Source organism: Puma concolor, chromosome E2 (assembly GCF_028749965.1).
Source record: "Puma concolor isolate L17-30 chromosome E2, mPumCon1.1.hap2, whole genome shotgun sequence".
Lineage (NCBI taxonomy): Eukaryota > Metazoa > Chordata > Mammalia > Carnivora > Felidae > Puma > Puma concolor.
The window spans coordinates 51,995,025-52,018,165 of record NC_141681.1 but is presented as its reverse complement, the minus strand read 5'-3'; the positions used below and the strand labels follow the sequence as shown (position 1 = coordinate 52,018,165).

At 51.8% G+C, this 23,141-nt stretch overlaps 1 protein-coding gene across 6 annotated transcripts in view; it reads left to right on the top strand.

Moving 5' to 3' along the window:
• SYMPK (symplekin scaffold protein) overlaps nucleotides 1-23,141 on the top strand; it is a 35,780-nt gene that overhangs the window by 3,898 nt on the left and 8,741 nt on the right. For 2 of the 6 annotated variants that reach the window (XM_086690148.1, XM_086690145.1), the window contains exons 2-19: nucleotides 244-366; nucleotides 594-717; nucleotides 862-927; nucleotides 2,420-2,473; nucleotides 2,565-2,638; nucleotides 5,443-5,569; nucleotides 6,260-6,509; nucleotides 7,072-7,242; nucleotides 8,502-8,741; nucleotides 12,054-12,208; nucleotides 14,592-14,742; nucleotides 16,127-16,331; nucleotides 17,201-17,351; nucleotides 18,192-18,427; nucleotides 19,441-19,522; nucleotides 19,740-19,853; nucleotides 20,879-21,026; nucleotides 22,325-22,485. In XM_086690148.1, the coding sequence (XP_086546274.1) occupies nucleotides 613-717; nucleotides 862-927; nucleotides 2,420-2,473; nucleotides 2,565-2,638; nucleotides 5,443-5,569; nucleotides 6,260-6,509; nucleotides 7,072-7,242; nucleotides 8,502-8,741; nucleotides 12,054-12,208; nucleotides 14,592-14,742; nucleotides 16,127-16,331; nucleotides 17,201-17,351; nucleotides 18,192-18,427; nucleotides 19,441-19,522; nucleotides 19,740-19,853; nucleotides 20,879-21,026; nucleotides 22,325-22,485 (2,490 nt within the window). In that variant the 5' untranslated portion in view covers nucleotides 244-366; nucleotides 594-612. Of the gene's footprint in view, nucleotides 1-243; nucleotides 367-593; nucleotides 718-861; nucleotides 928-2,408; nucleotides 2,474-2,564; nucleotides 2,639-5,442; nucleotides 5,570-6,259; nucleotides 6,510-7,071; nucleotides 7,243-7,656; nucleotides 8,093-8,501; nucleotides 8,742-12,053; nucleotides 12,209-14,591; nucleotides 14,743-16,126; nucleotides 16,332-17,200; nucleotides 17,352-18,191; nucleotides 18,428-19,440; nucleotides 19,523-19,739; nucleotides 19,854-20,878; nucleotides 21,027-22,324; nucleotides 22,486-23,141 lie in introns of those variants that run through there. The other 4 variants (XM_086690146.1, XM_086690147.1, XM_086690149.1 and 1 more) reach the window with 3 other exon arrangements.

Genomic DNA, 23,141 nt, shown 5'->3' with positions numbered 1-23,141 from the left:
GCTCGAACTCACGGACCGCGAGATCGTGACCTGGCTGAAGTCGGACGCTTAACCGACTGCGCCACCCAGGCGCCCCTCCTTCCCTTTAAACAAACAAACAAACAAACAAACACCCTCCAGAGTATTCCAGAAAATGGTTGAAACATTTCTTTAGGCCTTTTCTGATGTGAATACTTAGCATGTAGGACTCTGTGACTGGTGCTCCTCAGAGCTATGTTTTAGAAGACTTGCTCTCACTTCTAGTCCAGAGTACAGCCCAGATGGCAAGACGGGGCACGGAAACCAGCGAGGTGGCTGCTGTGTGTCCATTTGTTCAGTCATTCAGCAGACGTTTGTGGTCAGCCTGCTGTGTGTAAAGTGCTGGAGGTGAGGCTTGGTACTCCACGAGGTACTGCCTCTGACCTGGGAGGCATCAGTTTCTCCCAGATTATAACCCCCAAGTCTGAGACAGACCCTGGATCGGGGAGGGACTTCAGAAGACCCAACAGGGACGAGGCAGAATGGAAAGGAGGGTTGAGCCCCTTGTGGAGTGGGGGTGAAGGTCCAGCCCATCCGCAGGGCCCTGGAGCTTGATCTCTCCTCTCCTTTTCCAGGAGATACGGGACAGCAGGCATGGCAGGCAGCAGCGGAGATAGTATCACTCGCCGGAGTGTGGCATCCCAGTTTTTCACACAAGAGGAGGGGCCGGGCATCGATGGCATGACCACCTCAGAGAGAGTGAGCACGGAGAGAAGGGCTTGGAATGGGGAGCCACAGCCCCTGTCTTGGGGCAGTCCACCCCCAGGTGACGGGGCCCAGGGGGTGCCAACGGGGCTGGGCTGGCCAGGCTGGCACCATCCCCTGCCTCTCCCCTCCGTCCAGGTGGTGGATCTCCTGAACCAGGCGGCACTGATCACCAATGACTCGAAGATCACAGTACTCAAACAGGTGAGGGGGTAGGGGGATGCTGGACGGAGCAGTGCGAGGGTAGGGGGTGGTGGGAACATGCGCAAAACAAGATGCTGGCGTAACACCGGCATCCACGTTTAAGCATTTAGAATGTGCTTGCTGTGGTGCTCAGTGCCATACAGGCATGTTCTCACTTAATTCTCACAAAAGCTGAGAGGCAGGGTACTCTGGTCCCCGGTTTCTACAGAAGGCAGCAGAGTCTCAGGACTTAAAAAAAAATGAGCCTCGGGTCAGTCTGCTGGAGCTGGCTGAACCAGGACTTGAATGCTGGGCTCCACCTCCAAATCCGCTGCTCTTCATGCCTGTATTTCCTCACTGCCGGGTTTCTGTCCAGTGGGGAAGACGTGCAGGTCACCAGACAGTGGGAGCAGAGTGGGCAGGGCTGGGATGGAGGAGCCCAGCCTGCTGACCTGGCCTAGGGGTGGGGAGTCAGGGAGGGCTTTCTGGAAGAGGGGACATCAGAGCTGAGACCTGGAGGACAAGGAGAGAAGCAGGCTAAGTGAGAGAGGGAGAGTGTCTCCAGCAGAGGGCACCATCGGTTATGCAGAGGCAAAAGAAGGCGTGAAGAATTAGATGGGAGTGGGGGCTGGATGTGGTTCAGACCGGGAGGCAGGTGAAGTTCAGGAGCCAGGGGTTTGGGTTGGCCGAATGAGAACCCTCGTTCTGCTACTTGCTCGGCGTGTGGCCTTGAGTAGCTGACTCCTCAGCAGTGGAAGCCAGGCCTGTGCTGGCCCTGGGCCTAGATGAGACTGTCTGTGGGCAGGGCTAATTCCAAAGAGCCTGGCAAGTCCAAGAGCATCAGGAGACGGGTTCTCACTGTCATAACTGGCAGTGTGAATGGGGAATAGAAACACGCAGAGTGGAGAGAATTGACGGATGGGCCTCAAGAAGGAATTCGGGCAGCACTTTCCTCTTTTCTTTAGCCCCCTTGTATATCATGTGCTTGCTACCCACCAGGACCCTGTGCCCTGTATGATCTTCTTACTTTTTAAAAAAAAAAATTTTTTTTAACGTTTATTTACTATTGAGAGACAGAGAGAGACAGACCGTGAGCAGGGAAGGGGCAGAGAGAGAGGAGGAGACACAGAAGCCGAAGCAGGTTCCAGGCTCGGAGCTTGTCGGCACAGAACCCCGACACGGGGCTCGAACTCACAAGCCAAGAGATCATGACCTGAGCCAAAGTCGGACGCTTAACCGACTGAGCCACCCAGGCGCCCCCTGTATGATCTTCTTATTCAAGCCTCACAGGAGCCCTGTGAGTTGGCATTTCAGATCCCCGTTTCATAGAAGAGCAAACAGACTCAGGGGAAGCCAACCTGCCTGGGCTGTGGTTGGGAGTGGCAGAGCCAGGATTTGAACTGAGTTTATCTGCTGCCTCCCTCCGTGCTGTGTTCTACACACTCCTATCTGTACTGACTGGCCCCTGGTTTTATACGTATGGCCCTCCTCCTCATCCCCAGTCTCCTTCCAGGTCCAGGAACTGATCATCAACAAAGATCCCACACTACTGGACAACTTCCTGGACGTGAGTGACCAACGGGAGAGAAAAGGTGTGGGTGTAGGGGGAAGGGGAAGGATCCTGGTGCAACCCCGACCCACCTTCCTGATGTTGGCAGGAGATCATCGCTTTCCAGGCAGACAAGTCAATTGAAGTGCGCAAATTTGTCATCGGCTTCATCGAGGAGGCATGGTACGGGGTGGTGCAGGGAGCCCCCGGGAGCACCCCTGGTGGAGACCGCCTCTTCAGCTCCCTGCCTGGCCCTACCCTCTGCTTCTCAGACCCATTTTTCCCTCCTACGTGCACTGATTCCTCAGCAAATATTTAATAAGGCCAAAATCTTGGAGTCATTCATGATTCGTCTACTTCTCCCACACTTCACATCTACATCATCAGTAAGGACTGTTGGCTCTACCTTCAGAATTTAAACAGTATCTAACCATTTTTCAACCACTTCCTGGGCCATTAGGCTGCTCTAAGCCACCATTACTTCCTCCCTAGATGACTTCAGGGAGGGGCCTTTCTGGTTCCCCTGCTTCCACTTTCTCTCCTGTTTAATTGAACTGAAATTCACATGACATAAAATTGACTACTTAAAAAAAATTTTTTTTAACGTTTACTTCTTTTTGAGAGAGAGAGACAGAGCGTGATCCGGAGAGGGGCAGAGAAAGAGAGAGAGGGAGACGCACCAAAGCGGGCTCCAGGCTCCGAGCTGTCAGCACAGAGCCCCATGCGGGAGTTGAACTCACAAACCGTGAGATCATGACCTGAGCCGAAGTCGGACGGTTAACCGACTGAGCCGCCCAGGTGCTCCCAAATTAACTATTTTTCAGTGAACAGTTCAGTGACATTTATAGTACATTCACCCATCTAGTTCAAACATTTTTATCCTTCCCAGAGGAAATACCATAACCATTCCCTGCTTCCTTCTTACAGCAGCCAGAGTGATCCTGTTAAAATGTCAGTCAGATCTTGGGGCGCCTGGGTGGCGCAGTCGGTTAAGCGTCCGACTTCATCCAGGTCACGATCTCGCGGTCCGTGAGCTCGAGCCCCGCGTCGGGCTCTGGGCGGATGGCTCAGAGCCTGGAGCCTGTTTCCGATTCTGTGTCTCCCTCTCTCTCTGCCCCTCCCCCGTTCATGCTCTGTCTCTCTCTGTCCCAAAAATAAATAAACGTTGAAAAAAAAAAAAATTAAAAAAAAAAAAAATGTCAGTCAGATCTTGGCAGTCCCCTGCTGTCAGACCTCCACTGGCCCACTGTCTCACCTAGATTGAAACCCAGTCTCTTCCCCCTCACGTCATCTGCTCCTGGTGGCCTCTCTGGTCTTCACTCACATCCTCCGCCCCCCTCCTGCCCTTCCCCCCCATTGTTCCTTAAAAAACTCTGTTCTCTCAGCTTGCTGTACCTGCAAAGGATGCTCACTTCCCCCCAGGCCCCGCCCTGGGATCCACCTGGCTCGCTCCTTCACTTCCCTCTGGTCTTCCTCAGTAAGCCTTTCCTGGCCGCGCCAGTCCGCTGCCACACCTCTGGCATCCCCATCTGCACTGTTTTTTTATAGTGTTTTTACTAGTTGGAAATACCTTGACGCTTTTTCTTTCAAAAATGTCCACCCTGTGAGGACAGGCCTTCTCTGTGTTGTGGACCACTCTATCCCAGTGCCTGGAACAGTGTTGGCACGTAGGAGGAACTGAATACATACTGGTTGAACAGAAATTTCATCGCAGTGGTGACCACATGGCACGCTTACTGTGCCATGCCCTGTGTGAAAACCTCTCGTCTGTTTTCACTTGTCATCTTCGCAGCAGCCTTGGCTCTGTTACCCTCCTTTTAAGGGAACGGAAACGGAGGCTCACAATGATAAAGTGATTTGTTCAAGCTGAGTCATTTGTTCATTCAGCATTTACTTGGTGCTTTGTGATGCAGGAAATAAAATAGCCCCTATTTAGTGACTGTTTTCTGTTTGTCAGGCACCATACTGAACGCTTTACCTAGTTACCTACTTTGATTCTCAAAACAACACCATGGATTAGTTATTTGGCCCATTTATCTCAAGACAAAACCGTGACTCAGAGAGGTGAAGTAAGTTTCCTAAGATCACACGGCCAGTATGTGGCGGGGCTGGGATTTTAACCCATATCTGTAATGCCATTGCCCAGATTCGTAATCGCCACCTTTTACTGGGAGAATATCTGGTAAATTTCCAGAGTTTGCAGAAAAACCGAATGTTCAGCAGGTACGTGCCAGGCATTTGTGTGAGGCTGTAGGAATACAACAGTGAGTAAGTAGGGATACTGTTTCTGCCGTGATGTAGCTGGCAGTTGAGTTTCACATTTTTTTTTGACCGATGAGCTTAATATTTGACTTCACGTTGTAGAATGTCGTGAAAATTACATTCATGACCTGAGCTCTAGGTGTGGCCTTCCTGAAGTTTTTAGTTCATCAAACAAATAACGTATTTCATTCTCAACAGAAAATGGGGCTCCACTAGGACTTTGAAAGGGTCCCCTGCTTTCAGAGCCCCCACATTGAGGTAAACAAATTAGTAAAGAAGACCAGTGATTACATAAAGCGAAGTGCTTTCTAGTAATGCCAGCCCGTATTTACAGATGCTTTCTCTCCTGTTCTAAGTACTTTACAAGTATTGTTGCAGTGTTCACAGCAAGCTGTGAGGTGAGCAGTATCCTAGACGAGACAGTTGGCTTGGCCAGATTCACACCGTTGTCTGGCGATGCCGTGCCTTACGTGAACAGCAGAGTCCTAACAGTGAAAGAGTGGGGTTTGCAGCACTAACCTACAGAGAAGGTTCATGGGTGGCTAAGTCTGAAGGTGCCAAGCATTGTTTGCTGACAGACAGGGCAGGTGCAGTCCCTGACTTTGCCCCGCCTCTACTCCAGTCTCCTGACATTGATCCCAATTTCCCTTTCCTCATGGACCCCAGGCTCCCATCACATACCCAAAGAACCAGCTTGCCCTTGCCATTTTTTCTCCATCCCCTAGCAAACGAGACATTGAGTTACTCCTGAAACTGATCGCAAACCTCAACATGCTCTTGAGGGATGAGAATGTGAATGTGGTGAAGAAGGCCATCCTCACCATGACCCAGCTCTACAAGGTGGCCCTGCAGGTAAGCGCTCCCTCCCACCGGGGGGCGTCCCGATCTGACAGGTCTCATTTATAGCCTCCTTGGTTAGACAGGGACAGCTGTGTTAAACCAGGGACGGGTCAAATTCTTCATGGGCAAGATGTGCTGTTGCTTTTTGGGAACAGACAACAAAGGGGTCTAATGTCCTAATGGTCAGGGACTCCCCATTCATCCATCCATCCATGCATTTAACAAACATTCCCTGAGTACTTCCTCTGTGACTCACAGGGGCCTCAGTGGTGCTTATGGCCTAGTGAGAGAGACCGACTTGTGTCAAAAGCATCACAGAAATTTTAATTTTAGATCTAGTAAGTTCTATAAGGAAAAGAACACACTGTGATGTGGTATTCTTTAGCGTGAATGAAATAAATGAATCCATTTGATTTCCGCTGCCATGTCGTGAGGTCAGCGTTGTTATCCCTTTGTCGTAAGATTTGAGCCTCTTCACTCCGGGTTGTTAACCGTGCGTGAACCTCATGATGGCGGAACCAGACCTGTCGTGGTCATCACTGGGCCTTGTCCCCACCATCACCTAGCACAGGGTCTGGGGCAGAGGTGTAGCTCAGTAAATGTTTTCCAGATGAATGTATGCGTCATCATGTATGGACCTCTGAGTAATGATGGAGTTGGCGATGTCTTGTCCCCGTCCCTCTGTCCCTGTCCCTCTCGCAGTGGATGGTGAAGTCACGAGTCATCAGTGAGCTCCAGGAGGCCTGCTGGGACATGGTGTCCGCCATGGCTGGTGACATCATTCTGCTGCTGGATTCTGATAATGACGGCATCCGTACCCACGCCATCAAGTTTGTGGAGGGCCTCATTGTCACCCTGTCACCCCGCATGGCAGACTCGGAGGTGCCCCGCCGCCAGGAGCATGATATCAGCCTGGACCGCATCCCTCGTGACCACCCCTACATCCAGTACAGTGAGTGCCACCCATCAGCCCGTCCCATTTGTGAGTCACTCTACACCAACTACCTTCCTCCCCTTCCTCCGCCCCTGTTTTCTCTCTTAGTTTTTCATTTCTGGAGACAGTATAAGACGTTGGTTAAGAGCCCAGATGCTAGGGTCAAATCCTAGCTTCAACACTTATTATATGAACGTGGGCGAGTTACTTCTCTCTGAACTTCATTTCCTTTTCCACGGGTTTGTAGTGAGGTCCCATGAGGAGGTGAGCACTTAGTAAATGCTGGCTGGTTTTAAGAGTTTTCTTAAAAGTAGGCTCCATACCCAGTGTGGGATTTGAATTCATTACCCTGAGATGAAGAGTGGAATGCTCTACCAACTGAACCAGCCAGGCGCCCCTAAGTTTTTATGCTCATTAATAGTCCATCTCCTAGGACTCGTCAGCCACTAAATTTTCTGGTGTTTTCCAGCCATTCTGAGCCATGTGGAAGGGTCTCTCCCCTTTTGGCCCCAAAGACTGCTTTCTCCAGAGGCCAGGGAGAAAGGCCCCTGCTAACTGGTTCTTTTCTCTCCCTCATTAGATGTGCTGTGGGAAGAGGGCAAGGCAGCTTTGGAGCAGTTGCTCAAGTTCATGGTGCATCCCGCCATCTCCTCCATCAACCTGACCACAGCTCTGGGCTCTCTTGCCAACATCGCCCGCCAGAGGCCCATGTTCATGTCAGAGGTGATCCAGGCCTATGAAACCCTGCATGGTAGGTTGGGCCACTGCCCTCCCACTCTCCACTGGCCAGTCTGCTCCTTCCTGAGAAAATGTGAGCCGGGTAGTGGGTCCCTGAGGGATTCATCATTCTGGTAGGTCTGGACACAGGAAGCATTCTTTAGACAGGAATCTTTGGTTGCATATGACAGAAACCTGGTTCAAATCTGGCTTTAATATTAAGATATGTGTGGGTGAAATCATATGATGTCTGCTAAATACTTTAAAATATTCCAGACTCTCCCGCCCCCACCAAAAAAAAAAAAAAAAAAAAAAAAGAAAGAAAGGGCAGGGTAGATGTGCCAAGATAAGCAGAGTGTTGATGGGTACTTGGTTATTTGTTATACTCTTTTCTCTGCTTTTGTGCATGTATGAAAACTGAAATGTCTGGGGTGTAGGCGTGAATATGTACAGATCAGGATCTGTCTCCATTTCTTGGCTCTTATTTTCTCCTTGTTGGCTTTGTTCTGTGTCACTTTCCTTGGGGTGGCAAAGATGGCCCCCAATACCTCCAGGCCTCCATTCTGTCCACTTGGCAACCCCAGGGGACAGAGTGTTTCCTTCCCAGTCATTCCATCAGAAGTCCAAGGGCTGATGCCCATTGTGCCTGATTGGCTGAGAAGACCCTGGTAACCTGTCTCTGAACCAATCACAATGCCCGAGGGATTTACATTGTTCTTACTGGCTCGGAGTCTTTTGCCCACTTGGACTGAGAATGGAGCCGGGGTGGTTCCCTCAAAGGAAAATGGGAGCACTGTTGGCTGATGAAGGAGGGAAGGATGCTGAGCAAGCAGAATTACAGGCATCCTCTTTCTCTCTAGAACAGGGAAGGTTTGCTCATGAAGGTGACTGTTAGACATTAGAATATCATTCTGGTGGCAGGGACCGACAAGGCACTGTTGACGGCAGTTCAGTTGGGACATTGTGGAGGTGAAGTTGGTGATGATAGCCTTCCCCGGGGGAGGCTTACTGGAATTTCCAGACCAGAGATGGAAGGAGATGAGACTTTATGTTTAATAGGAGAGAGGGTGAGCTTTCTTTTTGTTTTAAGGTTGACTAATCCCGATGGAGACCTCTTGAGGGTTTTAAGCATCAGCTCGTGCAGGGGGACGGCTGCACATGAGATCTGAGAGCGCAGGAACCTTCCTAGGGGGCGCCTGCAACCACTGCCCAAGCTGGGGACTCTGGAACTGAGCTTTGCAGGGCCCCATAAGCTCCGTCCACAGGACAGAGCCCCTGCTTCTTTCCTCACAGCCAACCTGCCCCCTACGCTGGCCAAATCCCAGGTGAGCAGCGTGCGCAAGAACCTCAAGTTGCACCTGTTGAGTGTCCTGAAGCACCCGGCCTCCTTGGAGTTTCAGGCCCAGATTACCACCCTGCTGGTGGACCTAGGCACACCTCAGGCTGAGATTGCCCGCAATATGCCCAGCGGCAAGGATGCCCGCAAGCGGCCCCGGGACGACTCGGATTCCACGCTCAAGAAGATGAAGTTAGGTGAGCCGAGGAGCTGAGCCAGGCCTGGTGAGGGGTGGGGGCAGGGACTGGCCGCGTTTGCAGTATTCAGTTACTTACGTTCAACCGTCAGCTTTATTTATGTTGGTTAATATTACATTGTAAATTATAGCGTTTAGATATGACCTAGCAAATGATATCAAAATAGAATTATTGAAGAATTACGAATTGCTTAAATCATGCAGAAGGTGAATAAACTGAAAAGTCTCCCTCTTGGTCCTCTCCCCAAAAGTAACCACTCCCTAGGTAGTAACACTTAGGTTTTCTTTCAGAAATACCTCTGAGTTCTTCTTTGCTTTGTTTCCTTTATAATTGGATTTGTTTTCTGAAGTAATTTTTTTTTTTCCTAAATTTTTTTTTTTAACATTTATTTATCATTGAGAGACAGAGAGAAACGGAGCGTGAGCAGGAGAGGGGCAGAGAGACACAGGGAGACACAGAATCCGAAGCAGGTTCCAGGATCTGAGCTGTCAGCACAGAGCCTGACGCGGGGCTCGAACTCACAAACCGCGAGATCATGACCTGAGCCGAAGTCGGACGCGTAGCCGACTGAGCCACCCAGGCGCCCCTGAAGTAATTTTTTAATGGTTGTATTATTTTGTCAATGGTGTGAACCATGGCAGACTTTCTTACTATAAAACTTTTCTTTTTAAATCACCGATGTTCAGTTCTAGAACATTTATGAAAGAATTAGATTTTCTTTTTTAAAGAGGCTCCACGCCCAACATGGGATTTGAACAAGAATCAGATGCTTTACTGACTAGAGCCACCCAGGCGCCCCAGATTCCAAGCAGGCTTCACACTGTCAGCGTGCAGCCCAGTACAGGGCTTGAACTCACAAACCGTGAGATCATGACCTGAGCTGAAACCAAGAATCAGATGCATGACTGAGCCACCCAGGCGCCCCTTTTCCCCGTTGTAAATACTAAGTTGAGGGAGGTACTTGTACTGTGTACAATACATGTTCCCCTTCAAATTCTGACCCAGTGGCTTTAACATCTGTTGATGATTATTGCCTGCATCTGTTATTGCTATAATGGTTATGAGAAGATTTCCTTCTGCATTTATTAGTTGGCATTCTGTAAGGAAGAGCTTTCTTCTTCCAGCTCAGGTCATGATCTTACGGTTCGTGAGTTTGAGCCCCACGTCGGGCTCTGTGCTGACAGTATGGAGCTTGGAGCTTGCTTCGGATTCTGGGTCTCCCTCTCTCTCTCCCCCTCCCTCACTCACAGTCTGTCTGTCTGTCTGTCTGTCTCTCTCTCTCTCTTTCTTTCTCTCTCTCCCCAAAATACATAACATTAATGTATCCCATACTTTTTTTGAGCATTTTTTACTTTCTGGCATAACACGATGTTCTAGACTTTACTTACCCCAGCTTTGGAATCAGCCTTTTCTCTAAGGAGCTCTGGATTCTTTTAAGTAGGGAGTAGTTTCAGAAACTAAGACTCGAGCCCTGGGTGTGGAAATTCTTGATAGCCACTGCCAGACTGTTTTCCAAAACAACTTCACCACGTACAAAACCCCCGCAGCCTGTGAATGGCAGTCACTACACTCTTACAGCCCTGAATGTTCTATAAACCGCCTGGGTATAAACAGTATCCTGGGCTTAGATTTGCTTTCTTGCAGGTATTGGAGTCAGGCTGGGAGTCCTTTTACACTTCTTAGCCATTCGTTAGCTGTCTGCTTGTCTGTGAGGTGCCTGTTCTGTTTGACATTTTGTAACTGAATTGTATATACCCTTGCTCTTGGTTAACGCAGAGTATCAGCTTTTCGTTAACATGTGTTGCAAACTTTTTTAAAAGGCTGCATAACAGCGGTGCCTGGCAGTCTCAGTCAGTAGAGCACACCATGCTTGATCATAGGGTTGCCCAAGTGGGCATGGAGCCTACTTTAAAAAAAGAAAAAAAATTGTGTGACGTGGCATCCTATTTTTGCCATAATCTACTTAAATCATTACCCCGTTAAACATTCCAGCTTTTCCGTTTTTTATAAATACAGTTTCCAGGAACATGTTTGTACTCTGAGACTCAAAGTACTAGTTTTGGTCCTTGAGCTGGAACCACTGTACTTGGATGAGCCAGCCTGTTCCTGATGGAGACTGTGTGCCATTTCTCATTGTATAGTCAGTGGCGAAGTGAATTCCCTGTACGTTTTACCTTCAGTCTGCCCGTGACCTATGTGCTTGGGGTCAATACTTAGAAGTAGGTTTGCTGGGTCGGAAAGGTGTGTACATGGCAAATTTTGGCCTTCAGTCAAATTGCCCTTCCAAAAGGCCTTACCAGTTTACCTTTCCACAGTCCACACCCCTCCTAACAACGGTCACTACCAGCCTTTTTATTTATTCATTCATTCATTCATTCATTCATTCATTCATTTATTTATTTATTTATTTATTTATTTATTTATTTATTTATTTATTTATTTTGTCAGTCATATAGGCAAAAAGGCTATCTCATTAGGTGGCTTTTACATTTTCCTGATTCTTGGTGAGGTTGAGCAATATTCCAAAGACAGAGGATTTTTATGTTTTTTGTTTCTCATGGTTTGTTTTTTTTTTTTTTAACATTTGTTTATTTTTGGGAGAGAGAGAAAGCACGAGCAGCGGAGGGGCAGAGAGAGAGGGAGACACAGAATCCGAAGCAGGCTCCAGGCTCTGAGCTGTCAGTCAGCACAGAGCCTGACGTGGGGCTCGAACTCACAGACTTCGAGATCATGACTTGAGCCAAAGTTGGACACCCCACTAACTGAGCTACCCGGGCATCCCCAAAGATCGAGGTTTTTCTTTTTTTTCAACGTTTATTTATTTTTGGGACAGAGAGAGACAGAGCATGAACGGGGGAGGGGCAGAGAGAGAGGGAGACACAGAATCGGAAACTGGCTCCAGGCTCCGAGCCATCAGCCCAGAGCCTGACGCGGGGCTCGAACTCACAGACCGCGAGATCGTGACCTGGCTGAAGTCAGACGCTTATCCGACTGCGCCACCCAGGCGCCCCAAGATCGAGGTTTTTCTAAACAAGCTCGGTGAAATTATTAGTTAACCTTTTCATCTTCTTGGAGTTTGGTGTGATCGGCCGGGCTGGTGTGGCTTATTCCCCTTTTCCCAGATGAGGAGAATGAGGCCTAAAGAGAGGCAAGTCATTCTGCAGGGTCCTGTGGTGCTTTGAGGTCTGTGTTCACCGCACGGCTCCTACTTGCCGAGGCTGCCTGGAGGCAGGGACCCCCGGGGCCCCCTGGGAGGAGGGAGGGCCCGGTGCTCACTCTAGCACCATCACCTCCTCTCCTTCCCTCTCCCAGAGCCCAACCTGGGGGAAGATGATGAGGACAAGGACTTGGAGCCAGGCCCATCGGGAACCTCCAAGGCCTCAGCCCAGATCTCAGGCCAGTCAGATACAGACATCACCGCCGAGTTCCTGCAGCCTTTGCTGACACCTGACAACGTGGCCAATCTGGTGAGGATGGACGGGAGCCATTTCCCACGGGGCAGGGAAGAAGGCCTTCTAGTCTTTCCCTCCCCTTCCGCTCCACACTGCCCCCTCTCCCAGATGGCATGAGTCCCAGAACACCTCTGTTCTCCGTTGGGAGGGTGTGATCCCGTGGGCCCTCCCAACCTTGGATGGACCTTTCCTCTTGTCTTTACTCCTTTAGGAGGTCCCTTGTCACCACTCCCAGCAGTCCCTCTTTGGGTAGTCTGAGTCCCCATCCAAACTCATCCCCTCTCGCTCTCTCCTCTCCTTTGAACGGAGGTTGTATTAACTGGGGAGTGAACACCATGACCTGTTTGCTAAGTGGCGTGGGATTGGCATTGGTGGGGCGGGATGGCCAGTGTTTTCCTTAGATTCTCGAAGATACCCTGCTGTGCACTGAAAGAACCGCTGGTTTGAGTTGGTGGGGGCGGGGTGTGTGTCTCACCTCAGTCCTCAGGCTGTAGCGGCACTGAGACCTGTCCATCAGGTGCTGCTGGACAGCGCCTCTTCCCCTGCAGTCCTTCCCTGCTCTCTGCCTAGAGGCTCCAGGGGGCTTAGTTGTTGGGTGCATGGAATGGAATTTTTGTCACCAGGGCAGCAAGAAGGAGGTTTCTCTCGCGCTCAGATCTCTTTGGTGAGCTCCAGGCCTGGAGACGTGTCTACGTCATGCATCGTTCTCCCCTCAGATGTTCCACAGGCCCCGCAGACTCATTATGTCAGAAGTGAACTTGCAGAATTTCTCCGTATGTTCTTCTCCAGGCCCACAGCCCTCTCTGTGCTCTTGGCACACCAGCCTCCCAGTTCCCAACCCACAAACCTGGGAGTTAAGCTGTTTGCCTTTCCTCCAGTCCTTCCCCTTGTTCTCCATCCCCCAACCCCCGCCACGGGCCCCTGCATGGCCCAGGCACCACCCGCCTGCTCCCTGGCTCTGACTCCCACTCTCCCTGTGGCAGCCAGAGACATCTTCCCGAAGTACCGGGCCTGCCGCTCCCCTGGCTCCCCTGCTCCAACCCCTGCCGTGGCTCTCCATTTCCTTCCAGATAAAATTTGAATGCAGCTTGCCTCAGGCCCTGCCTGATTATGCTTCCGTTCAGTCGGTGTACCTCATCTGTCCTCTTCACATCCTGGGAAATTGTCCTTTTAAAATTATTGGCTGAAAGCTCTTCACAAGATTCTTTTACTTTTGTAATAACTGCCGTTTGTTAGTAATGTGCAGCGTTTTGGTTTCTAATATTGTCTTTTTACTCTTTTTGTTATCATTCAGTCTTGCCATAGGTTTGCCTTTCAAAGAACTGGCTCTGAAGTTTTGTTTATACTCTTGTGTAACCTTTTCTGTTTTATTTCTGTTGTCTTTATTTCTTTCCTTGAATATCTTGGTCCCCAGGGTTTTAAGTTAAATGCTTGGCTTATAAGTTTTCAACTGTCTTACCCCCGACCAGCCCTCCCCGCCCCCTCCCTCCTTCCCTGCCCCCCCCCCCGCCCCCACCATAAGCATTTAAGGATTTGATTTTCCAAGTACCATTTTAGCTGCATCCCACACATTTTGATTTGTAGTTGTTTTAGTATCTCTCTGTTCTAATTATTTGATTATTTCAGGTATATATTTAAACATCTAAGCATGTAGGGATTTTCAAATTACTTTCTGTCACCAGCTCCTGACCAAAATAGACAAGCTCTCCTTAGGATATGGATTTCTTTTTAAGCCATCTTTTCACATTTGTTTGTTTTTGAGAGAGAGAGAGAGGGAGAGATCATGCGTACATGGGTGATGGGCAGAGAGAGAGGGAGATGGAGAATCCCAAGCAGGATCTGTGCTGTCCGCGGAGAGCCTGATGTGGGGCTCGAACTCACACGCCATGAGATCATGACCTGAGCTGAAACCTAGCGTGGGATGTTTAATCATCTGAGCCACCCAGGCTCCCCAATGGATTTTTGTAAAGCCCATTTCTGGTTCACAGGACACTCTTCACAGAGCTTCCAGGCTCTTGGCAGGATTCTGCTGCTCCTTAGCGCCCCCATGCTGTTCCTATACCCGGAATGCGCACCCCCTCCCACTGTGAGATGTCACAGTATACCAGTCTGAAGCTTGCCCTCCTCTCAGATCTCAGTCTAGGTGCCACTTCCCCGGGGAGCCAAAGCTGCCCCGGCCCTCCTGAGCACCTCATGGCACCCTCTACTTCCCCCTCTTGGGCACCATGCTGCAGCATTGCTCATTTTCTGTCTGACTTACCCAGGAGTCTGAGCCCCGTGAGACCCGGCCCGGGACCGTCTTAGTCACCGTCCTTTGCCCAGCCTGGGCCTGGGCCTGGAACAGGTGTTTGTCGAGTCAGTGAGTAAGGAAGGACTCCTCTCCCTGGGCATCCTGCAGGTCCTCATCAGCATGGTGTACCTGCCCGAGGCCATGCCCGCCTCCTTCCAAGCCATCTATACCCCCGTGGAGTCAGCAGGCACCGAAGCCCAGATCAAGCACCTGGCTCGGCTCATGGCCACACAGATGACGGCTGCGGGACTGGGGCCAGGTGAGTGTCACGTGGAGCTGACCTGGACAGGGCTTGTCCCCGTGGCCGCTGGCTTCTGCTTACTGGAGGAGCACCTCTTCCTGGTGGTACAAATGACACTCACGGGAGATGTTAGGGGTAAATAATTACAAGTCCCCTAGATACCTTGAGTGCTTGATATTTTCAGTCCCTGGGCTTTGAATCCAACAGACCTTGGTGTGAGGTCTGTATTGAACCAGACTGCCTCAGCCACTTAATAGCTGTATAACTTTGGTCAAGTTACTTAACCTCTCTGAGATTCAGGTGTTTTCCTACATTAACAGTACTTTTGAGCTATAAATTATATAGAGAGACACAACTCTGAACTGTACATCTTAGTGAATTTTCGTAAAGAGAGCACAGCAACGTAGTCACCATCCAGATAGAGATATAGACCATTTCCACCACTCTAGAACATTCCTTCTTGCTCCTACCAGTCGCACTCACGGCATCCCACTTCCTGAGATGATCACCATTTTTTTTTTTTTTTAAGTTTATTTATTTGAGAGCACAAGCAGGGGAGGGGCAGAGAGAGAGGGAGAGACAGAATCCCAAGCAGGCTCCGCGCTGTCAGTGCAGAGCCTGATGTGGGGCTCGAACTCCCAACTCATGAGATCATGACCTGAGCCAAGATCAAGAGTCGGACGCTCGACCGGCTGTGCCACCTGGGTGCCCCAGATGACCACTCTTCTGATTCCTGTCTCCATAGATTAATTTTTCCTAGTCCTGAATTTCGTATAAAATGGGATCATAGAGAGTCTGGCTCCTGCTCGACATAAGTTTTTGAGATGTGCCCGTGTTTTCATGTGACCCAGTGGTTTATTTGTATTGCTCAATAGTATTTGCTTCTGTGACTAGGCCATCATTTGTTTATGGGCCTGTGGCTTGTGTCCAGTTTTTGACCGCTGCGAGTGAAGCTGTACAAATGTGTGCGAGTGTTTTTGGCCGGTTGGTTGGGTTTGCGGGGGTGGTTGGGTCTTTTTTGTGTGCTTGAGTGTAGTTGGTGTGTGTGTAAGTGTTTTGGTACACACACGCCCTCATTTTCCTTGAGTATATACACTAAGGGGTGGAATTGTTGGGTCATAGGTTAGGGTATGTTCGGTGTTATTAGACGGTGCCCATCAGTGTTCCACAGGGGCTGTGCCATTTGATACTCTCACCAGCAGTAAATGGCATTTCTACTTTGAGCCTTGGTTATATTGCCAAATGGGGATGAAAAGCATGCCTGTTCCAGAATGGTGTTTTGCAGATTTACACGACTTTCGTGTATACAAGGCTTAAAATAGAGCCCAGCACACGGGAGGTCCTTGGATGGGAGCAGGTGGGTGTGACAGTCCTGGAGCCCGTTTGCTTACCTCCCTCTCAGGTGTGGAGCAGACCAAACAGTGCAAGGAGGAGCCCAAGGAGGAAAAGGTGGTGAAGCCAGAGAGTGTCCTGATTAAGCGACGCCTGTCGGCCCAGGGCCAGGCCATCTCAGTGGTGGGCTCCCTGAGCTCCATGTCTACTCTGGAGGAGGAGGCGCCCCAGGCCAAGAGGAGGCCAGAGCCCATCATCCCTGTCACACAGCCCCGGTGAGTTCCCTGGTAGGTGCAGGTGCAGGACTGAGGGCCTGGTTCTTGGTGCGCACGTGCACCTGTGTGTGTGCATGTGTTAGAGACAGAGACAGATAAACTGGTGGGGCTGGAGGAGGATCTGTCTGATCCCAGAGTCAATGCCATGGCCACCAAGCCTTACCTGTCATTTTCTTTTACGTAAAAATGCCCCCTTACTTAGGTCTAAAGTTGGGATGGTAGTATCTCTCTCTAAGGATCAAGGGAGAATTGGGTGGGTTCACAGTGATAGTTTGATCATTAAATGAGGTGACTCTTGAGGTTGGAAGTGAATTTGATAAAAAGTATTTAGCTTGATTCCTAACAGGTAGTAAGTGCTGCTGGTGGTTGTTCTCCTCCTCATTGTTATCCCCCTTACAGACCACAAAATCCAACTAGTCCCTGCCCATCCCCAACCATGATTTGCTTCCTGGTCCTCCCTCCCAGCCCTCCCTTCCCCTCACTCCCTCCTGCAGTCACACCTGCCTCTTGAACAGCCAGGCAGGTAGGTCCCCACTGGAAGCTTCCAGCCTTGGCGCTTTCTGTTCTCTCTACCTAGAAAGCTCATCCTCCAGGTGTTTGTGCGTCCTGTCCCCTTGCCTCGTTCAGATCTGCACTCCCACCTTGCCTCCTCCTATAAGCATTCCCTTTACACGCTTTACAAAGACAAAATGGCACCCTCCTCCTTTCTCCTTCCCCTGTGCCCTGCCGTGGCTGAGTCACGGGAGAGTTAGAGGGGCGGCGCGGTGGGGGCTGGGATGGGGAGGGTGGTCTCCGTATGGCCCCTGGTGGGCCTCTGCTCCAGAAAGGCTGTTTGAGTCACCGTGTCCGTGTCCCTGCTCCCCATGTAGGCTGGCGGGCGCTGGTGGGCGCAAGAAAATCTTCCGTCTGAGCGATGTGCTCAAGCCCCTGACCGACGCCCAGGTTGAGGCTATGAAGCTGGGCGCCGTGAAGCGGATCCTCCGGGCAGAGAAGGCCGTGGCCTGCAGCGGGGCGGCCCAGGTGTGCCCCGGTCCCCCCAGCCCATTCTTCCCGGCCCTCCCCCCACCAGCTCGCCTCATATCCCGAGAAAGACACAGCCTTAGACCCAAACCTCCCTGGCTCCGGGTCCCACCTGTGCTGCCCGCCAGCCCTCCGTGCCTCGCTTCTGTCCCCCTCCTTAAGGTGGAGGTGGCGGCAGCAGCCGCACCAGTGATGAGGAAGAAACGCACGGACGCGCACGGCTCTCGCCCAGCACAGGGTGGCTGCGCGGAGAGCCCTGCAAGTGAGGGCTGCCGCCGTGTGCTTTCTTCCTGGTGGTTAATAGTGTTGTTCCTCTCAGGTTCAGACAGACCTGGTCTAAGTGCTGATTCTGCCACTTGCTGGCGTTGTAACCTCAGCCAGGCGACTTTTTTCCCATTTCTTTAAGTTTAATTTTAAATAACCAAGAAGTATGTAAGAATACTTTCTCTGTTAAAAACAAAAAATTTCCGGGCCGTAGAGGTACCATGTCCGTCTTCCCTGGCTCCCCGACCTGCCTCCAGTCTCCCGTCCTCAGAGGTGACCATGTACAAATTAAGGGAAGCCTTTAGGATCTCTTTCTGTTTTCTTAAGTATGTAGATACTACTTTTACAAACTCAGTTTTATTCTATGATGATTGATCCCCCCACCCCCACCCCTGCCTTGTTTTTCCTCCCGCACAAATGAGACCTGTGGGGGTATGAGGTTCTTCAGCTGGCCTTCCTCACTTAACGCTGGGTCTGCACCGGGCATCCCTGAGCAGGAAGAGTCACAAGACACGACCACAAGGTATCTGGGATCGCCCACCCGCACGCCAACACGTACACCCGCTCTCTTGTCAGGTGCGCATAAAGATCCTGGCCAGTCTGGTGACACAGTTTGACTCGGGCCTGAAGGCCGAGGTCTTGTCCTTCATCCTGGAGGATGTGCGGGCCCGCCTGGACTTGGCCTTCGCTTGGCTCTACCAGGAGTACAATGCCTACCTGGCAGCTGGTGCCTCGGGCACCCTGGACAAGTACGAGGACTGCCTTATCCGCCTGCTCTCCGGCCTGCAGGAGAAGCCAGACCAGAAGGATGGGTGAGGGAGACAGCCCTGCGCTCTCCTGTGTCCTGCCTTTTCTGGTTTCTGATCACCTCCCTCTTTACCACCCAAGTCCGTGTATCCATCCCGAGACTCCCTTGTCTCCTTACCTTCTGGAGGCGCATACGAGGCAGATGCAGTGTGGGCTCTGGGGCACACTCCCCGGGCTTGTTCCCGGCTCTGCTGCTTGCCCTCTAAATGATCGGTGTCACTCCCCCTCTGGGCCTCCATTTTCATAAATAACAGCGCCTGCCTCGTGGGCTTGTATCGCAGGTTGACCTCTCCAGCCCCGTCTCTCGCCTGAATTGCTTCTGTAGCTTCCTCCTTGTCCTCGACCTCCTGCTTATCTATCCATTCTCCACACAGCGGCCTGGGTGACATTTTATAATGTAAATACTACCTTGTTATTTACCCACTAAAACCCTCCATGATTCTCTGTTGTTCTTGGGATAAAATGCAGCCTTTTTTCTATGCCCTATGAGACCTGCGTAATCCCGTTCCTACCAACCTCTTTTCCTTCTTTTTCTGCCCTCTTCCTCACGGCCCCCAAACCTTAGCTACACTGGCCTTCTGTTTCTGATCTTTGAACATGCCAAGTGCAGGGCTTAGCAGTTTCTGCTTCTGTACCTGGAATGCTATCCCCCAGGTCTTGGCATGGCTGGCTCTTTCTCCCCACCCCCACCCCCAGTGTCAAATCAGGGTCACTTCAAAGCAGCCACTTTTGGCCACCACATCTGAAAGGCAGTACCCCTTCCCACTCCCCATCATTCCCTTCCATTACTGTAGTAAATGAGTAACGTTAGAAATCCTTGTTTGACAGAGGGGAGAAACTGAGTTTCAGAGAGGTAAGTCGCCCAGCCGGCAGCTTTTGAATCCTGCTCCGTTTACCTCCAAAACTCTCTAACCAGGGGGTTGAACGAGCTGTATGTGAGGAGCAGCCCTGCCGGCTCAGCTCCAGCAGGACTGGGAAGCTTGTCTGCAGCCACTCCCCCTCCCTTCCTCTCTGGCAGGATCTTCACCAAGGTTGTGCTAGAGGCACCGCTGATCACTGAGAGCGCCCTGGAGGTGATTCGCAAGTACTGCGAGGATGAGGTGAGGACAGGCGGCAGATCTCCCTCAGCCCCTAGCACCTAGATAGATGCATGCAGGAACCCTGCGGAGGGACGGGGACCTGAAGAGAGGAGGCACATGGCCTAGACCTAGTGTCAGGGGATGCTGTGAGGGGGCAGGTCCTTTCTTGCCCAGTATTAGATCTGGAGGGAGGCAAGGGAGAAATCCCCCTTGCTGGTTTCCCTCCTTCCTGCCACAGAGTCGCACTTACCTGGGCATGTCTACTCTTCGAGACCTGATCTTCAAGCGCCCGTCCCGCCAGTTCCAGTACCTGCATGTTCTGCTAGACCTCAGCTCCCACGAGAAGGACAAGGTGATCCCCGCCACCCTGAGCTGGGCTACACTCAGCCTTTCCCGTGTCCTGAGGAACTTGCCCAGCCTCTTCCACATTCTCCCTGGAAGTCCTGTCTGGGCCTGTTGCCCTTCCTGCAGTAGTGTGTCAGTGGTGCTTAGTTTTTGATTTTTGGTGGCACGAAACCACGTAGATATATACACGTATATACACACCCTCCCAGGAGGGGTCCATTCTCCCTCCTCACGCCACTTGTGTTGGGGAGCCCCTTTTAAGGCCTGCTGCTGTGCTGGGACCTGGTTGGGGAGCTGACAGGAGAGGAGCCGTGTGGCCTGTCAGCACGCAGGGAGGACACAGAGAGCTCTTGGAGTCGAGTGGCATTAGAGCAGCAAATGCAGCTGTGGGAGCCCTGGGGCGGGGCCTGGCCTACCTGATGGGGGACAGGCAGGGGCAGGGCATAAGGCTTCTGGAGGAGGCAGCGGGTAAGCCAAGACCTGGAATCTAAGTAGATGGGTGTAACTGAACAGAGGAGACAAGGTGCGTGCATGCATGTGATTGAGAGGGCTCTTGACTCATCCCTGCTCTGTCTAGTGTTTTCCAATTCCTTTCCTGGTGTCATGTGTCCATTCATTCAGCAGACCCTCACTGTAGACTCTGGCTTGGCCTTTCAGTACTGCTGGGCACAGAGCAGGGCCCAAGAATAGTCCCTGTCCTCAGGGCATTCTGGGCAGCAGGGACCTTTAGTGCCAAGTCTCAAAGCCGGGGAGAATGCTGTCACTTTTGAGGAACTAAGGAAAGCTCATTCTGGTTGGAAGGTAGCAAGCAAGGCGAGAAATGGTAAAAGAGGGGGCGGGCAGGGAGATGGAGAGGTGATACAGGGCCCTGACCGGGCCAGGAAACCTCTCTCCCAAGCCGGTGAGCAGCCTGGGGCACAGGTGACTCAGGGAGTTGAGGCCTTTCTCGCTCTTGGACTTGTTTCCCACCGGTACTTCCAGGCTCAGTACAGCGGTCTCCCCCCCTACACCGTCTTGCCCCCACTCTCTCAGGTGCGTTCCCAGGCCCTGCTGTTCATCAAGCGCATGTACGAGAAGGAGCAGCTGCGAGAGTATGTGGAGAAATTTGCCCTCAACTACCTGCAACTCCTGGTCCACCCCAACCCGCCATCTGTGCTATTTGGAGCTGACAAGGACACAGGTTTGCTGCAGCTCATCAGATGCGTGTTGAGAACCTGCCGAACCCCAGGCTCCAGGCTGGGCCCTGGGAATAGAACCGGATGGAAACTGAGCGCTGTTCAGCCTGCTAGGGAAGAGAGCCAGGCAACAAGAGCCAGAACGAGCAGGCCTAGGGGCTGCGGGAAGAGGGGCGTCTGACCCCAGCCAGGGGTCAGGGAGAGCATCCTGGAGCAGGGAGTGGTTGGGCTGAGAGTCAGAGGACGAGGACAGCTAGCCTGTGATGGTGCTCTGGGAAGGGCCAGACAGGTCATCACAGGCCTGTTCCTTCAGCAAAGCCCTGGGTCCCCCAGAATTACAGATGGGGAGACCCAGGCCCTTGGACCATTAAACTGGAAGGTTCAGGGGTGCCTGGGTGGATCAGTCAGTGGAGCATGAGACTCTTGATCTAGGAGTTGTGAGTTTAAGCCCCATGAAGAGCATACAGCTTACTTAAAAAAAAAAAAAAAATTTTGTTTATTTTGAGAGCACAAGCATAAGTGGGGGGGGGGGGGGCGCGGCGGGCAGAGAGAGGGGGAGAGAGTCCCAAGGAGGCTCTGCACTGTCTCTGCAGAGCCCAATGTGGGGCTCAATCTCATGAACCATGACATCATGACCTGAGCTGAAACCAAGAGTCAGATGCTTAACCGACTGAGTCACCCAGGTGCCCATACTTAAATTTAAAAAGTGGAAGGTTCAGGTTGTGACAGGAAGCACAGGACCTTCTGGGAGAATAGGGGCCCTGGCACAGCCCAGGTGCCCTGAGGACTTATTAGCAGAGACACTGTTGCTTGAGGCCCGGAGCATGAGATAGAGAGAGGAGTTGGACAGCAGAGTTACACGCAAAGGAGTGATGTGTGCAAAGTGACTTGGGGCTCTGAGGGACTGTCAGAAGTAGGATATGGCCAGAGCCCAGGGGCAGGGGCTGCCCCAAACAGCATCCTGCGGGTAGAGCAAGGTGAGGCGCTGGGGACTTGTCCTGGGAGCGCTGAGCAGGAGGACAGGGTCAGAACTTCACTTTGGAAAGATCCCTCTGGCTCCCCGGTGGGTTGATGGTCAGAGACGAGGTGGGACTTCCGGTGCAGAGGTTTCTCAAAGGGGAGCAGTCCTGGTCCGACCCCATTTCCCTGATGATTGACTTCCTGCCCTAGAACAGTTTGCTTCCCAGGCCCACCTCCCTTCTGTGCCTGCCGCCCCCTCCCCCGCCAAGAAGGGACAGACACCGAGGGCGGGAGGTGGTTGGGAGGAGAATGGTCCCTGATCCCCGCCCCCCTGCCCTATCAGAGGTGGCAGCGCCCTGGACCGAGGAGACAGTAAAGCAGTGTCTGTACCTCTACCTGGCTCTCCTGCCTCAGAACCACAAGCTGATCCACGAACTGGCCGCCGTGTACACTGAGGCCATCGCTGACATCAAGCGGACGGTGCTGAGGGTCATCGAACAGCCGGTGAGGCCCCTGAGCTCACCAGGCTCTGCCCACTCATGGGCAGGGCCCAGCCCCACGCCCAGCCCTTCCCTTGGTATCTCCACCTCGGCGTGTGCTGGTCACTAGTGGTCGCCACTCCGGGCCGAGTGGCCCTGTAGCTTGGGGGTGGCCCACGTGCGCCAGCTGCCAGTGAAAGGACAGCAGGGTAGCCCCGCAGTTACCGGCCTGGAGTTTGACAGACCTGGATTCACATTCTGCCTCTCACTTTCCCCCTGAACAGGCTGACACCTCTTCGGTAAAATTAGCGAGGATAATTCAGTCCCCCAGGTTTGCTGCTGCAGGGATTCCGTGACCTCATGCACGCAGACATCTGTGGCACTGTTATCATTTATGAACTGGCCTTCCCCTGCCTTGCCTACGGCAGTCTTCAGTTGTCGTTACACAGTCCCTCCTGCTCCTCTCTTCCAAGCCACTCGGCCACCCACCCAAGAAGCAATTCAGAGCGTCTGTCCTTCCAATTTGCCGCTGGATTTGAAACCACTTTTTTGTATATGTCTGTCCCTGATGGGTTTTTTTTTTTATTATTATGGAAAATTTCTAACATAAACAAAAGGAGGGAGGACAGTAATGCTAATTCCCAAATAGCTGCCGCTCAGATTCAGCGGTGTCCTCACCTG